The following is a 10,325-nucleotide window of genomic DNA, read 5'->3' on the forward strand; positions in this document are numbered from 1 at the left end:
GTTTTTCTTTTCCTCCATTTGATACCTCGCACTTATAGATGGGGCATCTTCCCTAATTACTCACCTCATCCTCAATTCCCGGGACCCATACCTTCACTGGATCCCTAAATTTATTTAATAATTCTCATATACCTTTGAGAAGTTTCTAATGATAGGCAACAAATGAATCTTGACTACCTTTCTTATTTTCCTTTCTTCACCAAAATGATTTTTAGGATGTAGACAATCTGTATGCTTCAACATACACCAACTTACCATTTTTGAAATATTTTACAATCTACTTGAAAAGACTTCTTTAGACCCTATATTCATGTATTGTAATATTTATCCTCTTTTATGGCTATACTCAAATGCCACATCACTATAGTGCCTTCCCTCATCACTGTAGCTATCTCTTTTCACTCTACTTATATTGTAGAGGATTTGTTACACTTCTTGAACTGCTGATCTCAAGCGATTTGCTTGCTTTGGCCTCCCAAAGTGCTGGGCTGACAGGCGTGAGCCACTGCACCTGGCCTGATTTGTTCCACTTCTACTATATGCATCACACATGCCTGATGCATATTTTAATGCACGTTGGATAAGGATCGGCTTTGTACGACTTCAATCTTTCTTGATATGTGACACCCACTTCTATTTTGGCTGCACTTTAACAAAATGAATAAGTGAGAAGGTAATACTGGAAACAGAACATAACTGTGACTAGGAATTTGGTCTTGACTCGCCATTTAATTTTCTGATGTGCATGACTGTTTTCTTCACATGTGAAATTTAACATGAGATTGAAACTGGAGAATTTTATATTTTTCATGAAAAAGGCAATTTGGGAGAAAAGTCCATTTTCCTGAGGATAAGGTATTGTATGGTTTGACTGCTTTGCCTTGGCTGGTCAACACATTTGTACACCTGGATAGGCACAGTTTTCAGAAATCCTTTCAAGCATCTACCAATTCTCCTGTCTACAAGTTTACCTTCCTCCCATTTCTCATTCCTAATGACAAGGGAAATATCCAGTGTTATCTGAAGTGGTCATAAAAGACATTTTTTTTCTATTTATGTGAGGAATTGAAACTTATGGCTTTAGATTATGGGGCTTACCATCAAGGAAAGGGCGTAGCGTGGTCAGAGGACAAAACTTCTTCCTGCATTTCTCAGGAAGTCTTTGATTAGTGTGTCCACCTAGGAGCAATTTTTTTTTGGTGGGGGGGTGCTGGGAAATATACTTAAGTGATTAAATCCAAGTGTAGACATGAGAGCTTTACCTAAAGCCAGGTCTAATTACCATACCTGAGAATCAGGGAGTATTTAAAATTTGAGAAATAATTTTCTATACTTGAAAGTCACTTATGTAGGTAGGCCTCAGATTATAATAAATAACGTTTATTGTGCTATACTATGTGGTAGGTATGAGGTTAAGTATTTTTACCTATATTATATCACTTATTTCTTACAAATGGAGCAAGGGAGCAAGCAAGCAAGGGAGGTATTATTATCCCTATTTTATGTATTTATGTATTTGTTTTTGATTTCTATTCTTTTGGTTTTTTTGTTGTTTTTTATTGATGTATCATAGTTGTACATGTTTTGGGGTACGTGTGATATTTTTGATACATGTATACAATATGTAAGGATCAAATCAGAGTAATTTGGATATTCATCACCTCGAATATTTATCTTTTCTTTGTGTTGGGAACATTATAATTTTTCTCTGCTAGCTATTTTAGAATATATAATAAATTATTGTTCCCTATGATTTCTCCATTGTACAATTGAATACTAGAATTTATTATGTCTATCTACATATCCCCAGTTCAATAACTATAATTTCTCTGCTGTGCAATCAAATACTAGAACTTCTTCCTTCGAACGCTATATCCCTAATTCAATAACAAGTAAACTGAAGCTCAGCATGGTCTAGGAACTTTGTTACGTTAACACAGCAAGTGAGTGTTGCAGCCTGGATCCAAAAATCAGGCCTGGTCGACCTCAAAGTCCAGATTATTGACCTTTCTATCATAATGTATGGAGGTAAGTTTGTGAATTTATTCAAAAATCAGGCCTGGTCAACCTCAAAGTCCAAATTATTAACCTTTCTACCATAATGTATGGAGCTAAGTTTGTGAATTTTCATAGTTTTAGGATTTGAAGATAAAAGAGGTGAAAATTTGGAAATGGTTTCTGGACTTTTGAATTTTGGCAAACAGCTATGTGATAAGTCCACCCTGCAGACCCACAACTTTTGGAAATAACTCTACTGTGACCTTCAGTAGCAGAAGCTGCTCCTGGGGTGGTAGAACACAAGGAAAACACACACTAGTAAAAATTTCATGTGCCTTCTTCGTTCTGTACATGTGTTTCTCTTGATTAGTATATGGTAGTATCCTCAAATCATAATAACAAGTATACTTTTTCCAGTGAATTGCATGTGTATATTATTGTATACTATAAAAGGCAATATTTCCATTTATTATCATCTGTGCTTTTCAAAGAAACTCTGTGAGTCCAACAGGGCAGATAATAGAAGCAACTGCCCTTTCTCTCCCCCTTTAAATGCAACCCAATGTCAAAGTCCGTAGCATCCCCAAATGAGTGTATTAAAGGTGAGAAATTCCCAAAGTCAAAGTCAGTAGCATCCTTGAATGAGTGTATTAAAGGTGATAAATTTATTTTATTTATGTTCTTTTTAACCTGTGTTCTCAGAAACAGAGACTACTGTATTTCATCCTACCTTAGTCTTGCTTAGCAGTTTCTCTTCTCCTTTGAGGCTCTTTTATTTTTAAATCATTGTTCATATCTTCTAATCTCCCCTTTCTCCCATTCTTCCCATATTTTTAATCTTTTTTTAACTTTATCTCTGTTCTACTTTTTCTGTATTTCAAATTGATCCATAGACTTTAGAAAAATGAGTTGAATGCTGGCTGTAGGCTGTCTTATCCCCAGCAAGAAACATGTTGTAAAGTCTTAGTACCTTCCCACTGGAAGATCATTAGTCATGGCTACTATGTTTTTAAATGAGAATTGTTTTTATTATGCACGTTAAAATTATTGGAAAACATGAGGGAGAGGAATGAACCATAAGTAATAAAGATTATTGACTTGAAGGTAAGGCCTTACTATGATCTGGGATTATTAGTCTTACTTGTCAATCAAGAACTATCCACTTTCTATTTGTATGTGGGTATCTAATACGGTTATATACACAGAAGTAATGATAATTGATATGAAAAGGTCTCCTCCTGTTATATCAATTTAGGTGTTTTTCACACATTGTATACCTCATTCTTCTCCTATTCAATTTTCACTAATTCCTAAAGGGTCAGGTCAATGTCCTTGGCATAACCTCCTCCACCTGTTCTTAATGGCAATCGTATCTTCTGCCCTCCAATATCTATAACACTTTTTTCTTTAAAACTCTTTGAATGTTTATCTTAATACTCATTTGATATATATTGTATACCACATATGATTGTTTGTTATATGTACAATACAGGTTTTTTCAACTTTTTTTGGTTCTTTCCATTTACAGGAATTAGAGAAAGAACTAATCAGTGTGAAGGAGAATTGTCAGTAAAATTACAAGAAAAGATTGAGATCATAATTGACCTTTGAGGATAATAAAATTTAAAGACCAAAAGGATGGACTTCACAGAAACATGACCTTAGGTTGTTTTTGCAGTTGTAGTAACTGGTTATATGACCAACAAAATATGAAGAATGGGTAAACAAATTCTGATAGTAATGATCAGTCACTTTGCAAATATAAAGTTACTATTTACTACTGTATTGTACAGGCTCAATAATCTTCGTGTATACATTTTATGTATTTATTGTCAGGCTGCTATATAATTCAGTATTTATAATAGATACTATGTATAGCAATCTATGGTTAGTTTTGGTCTTAACCAGGAAAAATCACTCTTTTGAGTTTTGCTGTTTTTACTAGATTATTTTTACTGGATGATTGCTCATATTATTTGATTATTATTGCAATTTGTCTTTCTGGAATAGGAATCAAGAGGCCTGGATTCTGGTTCCTATTCTATCAATTGTGTGAATTTTGGAAACTCAGTTTACTTTTCTGGGCCTCATGGTTTTCATCTGAATGATGACCAACTTGGATAAAATGGTCTTTATATAATTTCATAGGCATTTCCCTTGCCAAGGGCTTGAGTCTTTTTCAACAATTATAGAGTTTTCCGGTCCCTCTTCCCAGTGCCTCAGCACCTTGCTATTCGTGTTCATCTGATCAGTTGTTTGCACGCTGACTTACATTACCCTGATGGGCAGTACCTGTGGCTGTTTCTGCTCCCTCACCCAGTCCATAGGCTTCTGGTTGTAAAAAGTGTGCATCTTGAGACTGTGGACAGTTAGCTCCAGAGGTGACAGTATAATCACTTTGCGTAGAAGAGGATAGAGAGAGACTCATGCCAGTGGTGGTGAGCAAGTATTAGAGATATGATGTGTGCCTCTGTGAGTTTTAGGGTCTAAGATAAATTATGGCACTAGGAAGATGGTCCTTTGTGTCAGAAGAACTGGAGTTGTTGGTGCAAAAAAGTATGATGTCAGCATTGCAGTTTTATTTGTACCTCAGCAACTTCTAAAATAATCTCTATTAAGTGTTTTCAGGAACTACTTTCTACTATAGGAAAATCATTGAGGTGAGTATCCATCTGGACACAGAGAAATATAACACTGTTTTCTGCTCACCCTCCACTTCACATATAAATACAACATGTGTTAAAGGACTAAATTTCTAGTGTCACAGTTTGTACTTTATAGTTTGAAGTCAATAAGAAAGCTCATATACCTTCCTAAAAGTCACTTGTTAATGTTTGATATTAATCTAATTTTATCATAAATTAAAAGTATAAAACTACAAATTTCTTAAAGATAAAATATCCAAATGGATTCAGTCAAATTAAGCATGATAATATCAAATATCAGAATAGGTTACCATGCAGGAGGTACTGAGTACTTAAAAGGGTGGGGAATGCAATGAACATAAAAGCTGGTACCAAGGGGAGGAGGAGACAGTGATGAATTAAAACATTATCTTAACTAATCCAAGTGCTGGTCTTCAATACTTTCATGTGTATAGACAAAGAGAAACTGCAGAGATTTCTCACAACCTCTGTGGCCATTTTATACATCTTAGCAAAAACTCTGGTGAAATCCCTCCAAAACATATTTATTAGGCATGGAAAAAGCCTTACATGACAGGTGGCATAGGCTCCTTATGAAATCATTGCAGGATGGGAAGCCATTTAGGGCTTCGTAATTGTGAAAGATTGTATAGAAACTGAGGCACTTAAATAGCAGTGAGCATGAGAAAATGTGGTAGATAATGGTGGTGATTCTATTTCTTGTGAAAGTCCACTTACTCTCTTCTGCTACAGTTGTGGGCTTTCCGATTTCACATACCCCAGTCTCTATATTCTGTCTCAATCCACAGCCTACCTCAACTAAGTCCGTCCCAGGCACCTCTTACTGCAGTGATAATCCATCTGTTAATCATGTTTTCCTCATATGTCTACTTTCTGTCAGATAATTGTGGGTGCAAACTGGAAAGGGAAGGAAATTATAAGAATATGTATAAGTACAAATGGAATATGTTGGAAATGAGGAATAGTTAACATCACAGGTCATTTAAACACCTGATGAATTTCATGGATAGTCAGGAATCTTGTTCTTACCTAATCTGTTAATTTTAGATCAGACATTACACTGAAAGTATTGATGATGGGTTTAAATCAGGTTGCAGCTCACATGTTGTGATAATATTATGTTGCTTTTTTGTTTTTAATATGTGAGGAACAGAATAACTGTATACTATTTATTCATAGTGACATTGCAATATTAATGATTTTAGTACATATTATTATCTTCATAATCACAATTTCCTCCCCATTTTCTTAGTTCTCATAATTTTAGCCACAGCCCAGTTGGCTGGACCAATGGATGGAGAGAATCACTCAGTGGTATCTGAGTTTTTGTTTCTGGGACTCACTCATTCATGGGAGATCCAGCTCCTCCTCCTAGTGTTTTCCTCTGTGCTCTATGTGGCAAGCATTACTGGAAACATCCTCATTGTGTTTTCTGTGACCACTGACCCTCACTTACACTCCCCCATGTACTTTCTACTGGCCAGTCTCTCCTTCATTGACTTAGGAGCCTGCTCTGTCACTTCTCCCAAGATGATTTATGACCTGTTCAGAAAGCGCAAAGTCATCTCCATTGGAGGCTGCATCGCTCAGATCTTCTTCATCCACGTCATTGGTGGTGTGGAGATGGTGCTGCTCATAGCCATGGCCTTTGACAGATATGTGGCCCTATGTAAGCCCCTCCACTATCTGACCATTATGAGCCCAAGAATGTGCCTTTCATTTCTGGCTGTTGCCTGGACCCTTGGTGTCAGTCACTCCCTGTTCCAACTGGCATTTCTTGTTAATTTACCCTTCTGTGGCCCTAATGTGTTGGACAGCTTCTACTGTGACCTTCCTCAGCTTCTCAGACTAGTCTGTACCGACACCTACAGATTGCAGTTCATGGTCACTGTTAACAGTGGGTTTATCTGTGTGGGTACTTTCTTCATACTTCTAATCTCCTACGTCTTCATCCTGTTTACTGTTTGGAAACATTCCTCAGGTGGTTCATCCAAGGCCCTTTCCACTCTTTCAGCTCACAGCACAGTGGTCCTTTTGTTCTTTGGTCCACCCATGTTTGTGTATACACGGCCACACCCTAATTCACAGATGGACAAGTTTCTGGCTATTTTTGATGCAGTTCTCACTCCTTTTCTGAATCCAGTTGTCTATACATTCAGGAATGAGGAGATGAAGGCAGCAATAAAGAGAGTATGCAAACAGCTAGTGATTTACAAGAAGATCTCATAAATGATACAATAAGCCCTTCTCATTAAACATGATATGGCTTTATGTTTCTTTCTTTGAGATTTTAGATTCAGGAACTATGAGACATTATGTATTGATTTGAGTGTTATTAGACCAGTAACATAATTCTTATCTGATGAATATATGATGAATATATTCCTTGTTCAAAATGAGTCATAAATTCAACACATCTCTACATCTATATTATGCCCATTTAATTTCTTTCAGCAATGTTTTGTAGTTTTTGGTGAACAGGTACTTTATGCATATGTACTTTATATTTATCTCTAAGTTTTATATTTCTGATGCCCTTTTAAGTGACATTTTTATTTCAATTTACAATTGTTTATTCTTAGCTTATGGGCACATAATAGATCTTTGTTTGACATTATATCCTGTAAACTTGCAAAACTTATTAGTTCCATCAGTTTTTTATAGGTTATGTAGGATTTTCTTTATAGATGATTATGTTGTCAGTGAATAAAGACATTTGCTTTTAAAATTCTAGTATGAATTCACTATATTCATTTTGTTGAATGCTGAGTAGAATTAGTTAGAGCAGACATCTTTGACTTGTTCCTGTTATGAAATATATTAAATATTTCATCATTAAGTATAATGTTAGCTATAATTTTTTTCATAGGTACTCTTTAACAGGCTGAGAAAGTTTTCTGTATTCACAGTTTGCTGAAAATTTCTTTTATCTTTAGTCAGGAATGGATCTTGGATTTTGTAAAGCTTTTTCATTTCAGAATCAGGGTAATGCTGGCCCTTTAGAATGAGTTGGGAAGCATCTGCTCTTCTTAAATTTTCTGCCATAATTTTGTAGAATTCATATAATTTTTTTCTTTAAAAAGGGAAGTACTTAAGTATTTTTTCCCATAAGTTACCCATAAGTAAATCTAAAGGAAAGTGGGAAACTTTGATATGCATTGGTTGCCCCCTGGTGGAGATTTCTGGGTTCTTGATTATTTTAACACTGGAGATAGAATCTGGTGGAATGATGTCAATGCTACCGTGATTAAGAGGTGTGTAGGAAATGCTTCATGTAAGAGAGAAAATAGTCTTTATGAGAATCTGCCTGGTGGAAAGGAGTTGGTGCAACAATAACAATATAAATTAGTGAAAAATTTTAAATTGACAAATAATAATTGTATCTATTTATGGGGTACAATGTAATGTTTTGATACATGTTTAAATTGTGGAAAGATTAGGTCTATCTTATTGACATACATATCTTTTTTGTGGTGAAAACATTTAAAATCTACTCTGTTAGTCATTTTGAAACATACAATACCTTGTTATTTATTACAGTCACCATTCTGTGCAATAGTTCACTGAAACTTTGTCTAACTGAAACTTTGAACCCTTTTATCAACATCTACCTTTTCCATGTCTACCCCCAACTCCTAGCCTCTGATAATCACCATTCCATTCTCTACTTCTATGAATTCAACTTTTTTAGATTCCACATATCAGTGAGATCATGTGATATTTGTCTTTTCGTGCCTGGCTTATTTCACTTAGCGTGATATCTTCTGGGTTAATTCATGTTGTCACATATATCAGGTTTTCCTTCCTATTAAGGCTGAGTAGTATTCCATTGTATATATACACTACATTTTCTTCATCCATTTGTCAGTTGATAGACACCTGTGTTGATTTCATATTTGGGTATTGTGAATAATGCTGCAATGAACATGAGCCTGGAGATATCTCTTCAGCATATTGACTTAAATTCCTTTGGATATATACAAGGAAGTGGGATTGCTGGATCATATAGTAATTCTAGTTTTAGTTTTTTGAGTAACTTTTATCTATTTTTCATAATAGTATTAATTTACATTTCCACCCACAGTGTACGAGGGTTCCCTTTTCTCTGTATCCTCTTCAACACTTGTTATCTTTTATCATTTTGATAGTAGCCATTCTAACAGGTATGAAGTGGCATCTCACTGTCATTTTAATTTGCATTTCCCTGATAATTAGGATGACAAACTTTTTTTATGTTAGTCATTTGTTTTTTTTTTGAGAAATGTCTATTTAGGACCTTGCCCATTTTTTGACTTGGTTATTTGTTTTCTTGATATTGAGTTGAGTCCCTTATATATTTGGAGATTAGCCTTTCATCAGATGTATGCTCTGCAAATATTTTCTCACAACTTGTAGGTTGTCTCTTCACCATATTGTTTCCTTTGCTGTGCAGAAGCTTTTTAGTTTGATGCAATCCCATATATTTTTGCTTTTGTTGCCTGTGCTTTGGGGGTTATATCCAAGAAATCTTTGACCAAACCAACATTGTGGAACTTTTCCCCTATGTTTTCATCTAGTAGTTTTACAGTTTTATGTTTAAACCTTTAATCCATTTTGAATTGATTTTTGTGTATGGTGTGAGATAAGGATACACACCATACACATTCATGTTCTTCTGCATGTGGATATCTAGTTTTCTTAACACCATTTATTGAAACAAATGTCTATTCTTCATTATGTTTTCTGGGCACCTTTGTCAAAAATTTATTGGTCATAAATGCATGAGTTTATTTCTGGGTTCCTTATTCTGTTCCCCTGGTCAATGTGTCTGTTTTTGTGCAAGTGTCATATTGTTTTGATTACTATGGTTTTGTGATACGTATTTGTTTTGGGGGGGGATCGATTTTTATTTGGGTTTCTCACAGTGGTTAGAGAACAACCACAGCACAGGAAATGCATCACCAAGATTGCCCAGAAAACTGACCAGCTGCATCTTATTGCTTAAAAATACACATATTCACAATAACTGACAAATGGTGATGTGCCTCACACAGGAATGTGTTCACATTTGCAATGCTGTGTACAGACTTCACTTCGTTCAACATAGATTTTGGTTTAATGGAATTCAAATGCGGATGCTCGTTCACAGCCTTGGATTTGTCTGTTTTTGGAGAGATACAACCTCCATGACATGAAAACCACAGACAATGAAGGTATTTCTTCACTGATTTATTTATTCTTTTGACTGTAGCAACAAACCCTGGATGACACCCTTCCTTTTAATTCACCTGGAAACCAGACTCAATCAAATCTCCCTGGTCCCCTCACTATTCCTTCAAATTCCCTATTTCTATCTCTTCCTGAGGAGGGTAACCTCCTGTAGCAGGGGTCAGACTGTGACTTGGGAATCAAGCCTAGGTCTGCAGGTTGCCTTTTCATCTTCTTGTAAAATATTGTAGGACACTGCAGTGAATCCAACAGTTAACACTCAGAGCAGTTCCCTGCTCTAACTCAGGAAAGAGACTTCAGAGGGTCAGGATTCATCCATTTGATCAGTTAACTGAGAAGGACTCATTTTGGTAAAACTTGTTCAGCTTTGAGACACTTCAGTGAGTTGTTTGAGATTTTTTTTTAAATTATATTTTAAGTTCTGGGGTACACGTGCAGAACATGCAGGATTGT

General features: G+C 35.6%; 1 protein-coding gene across 1 annotated transcript in view; it reads left to right on the forward strand.

Moving 5' to 3' along the window:
* Positions 1-8,698, forward strand: part of LOC129137914 (olfactory receptor 4F3/4F16/4F29) — a 28,074-nt gene extending 19,376 nt beyond the window's left edge. The window contains exon 2 of the mRNA XM_054672287.2: positions 1,811-8,698. Coding sequence (XP_054528262.2) covers positions 5,955-6,893 — 939 coding nt within the window. The 5' untranslated portion in view covers positions 1,811-5,954 and the 3' untranslated portion in view covers positions 6,894-8,698. The remainder of the gene's footprint in view (positions 1-1,810) is intronic.
* The last annotated feature ends 1,627 nt before the right edge of the window (positions 8,699-10,325 follow it).

Source organism: Pan troglodytes, chromosome 17, assembly GCF_028858775.2.
Source record: "Pan troglodytes isolate AG18354 chromosome 17, NHGRI_mPanTro3-v2.0_pri, whole genome shotgun sequence".
NCBI lineage: Eukaryota > Metazoa > Chordata > Mammalia > Primates > Hominidae > Pan > Pan troglodytes.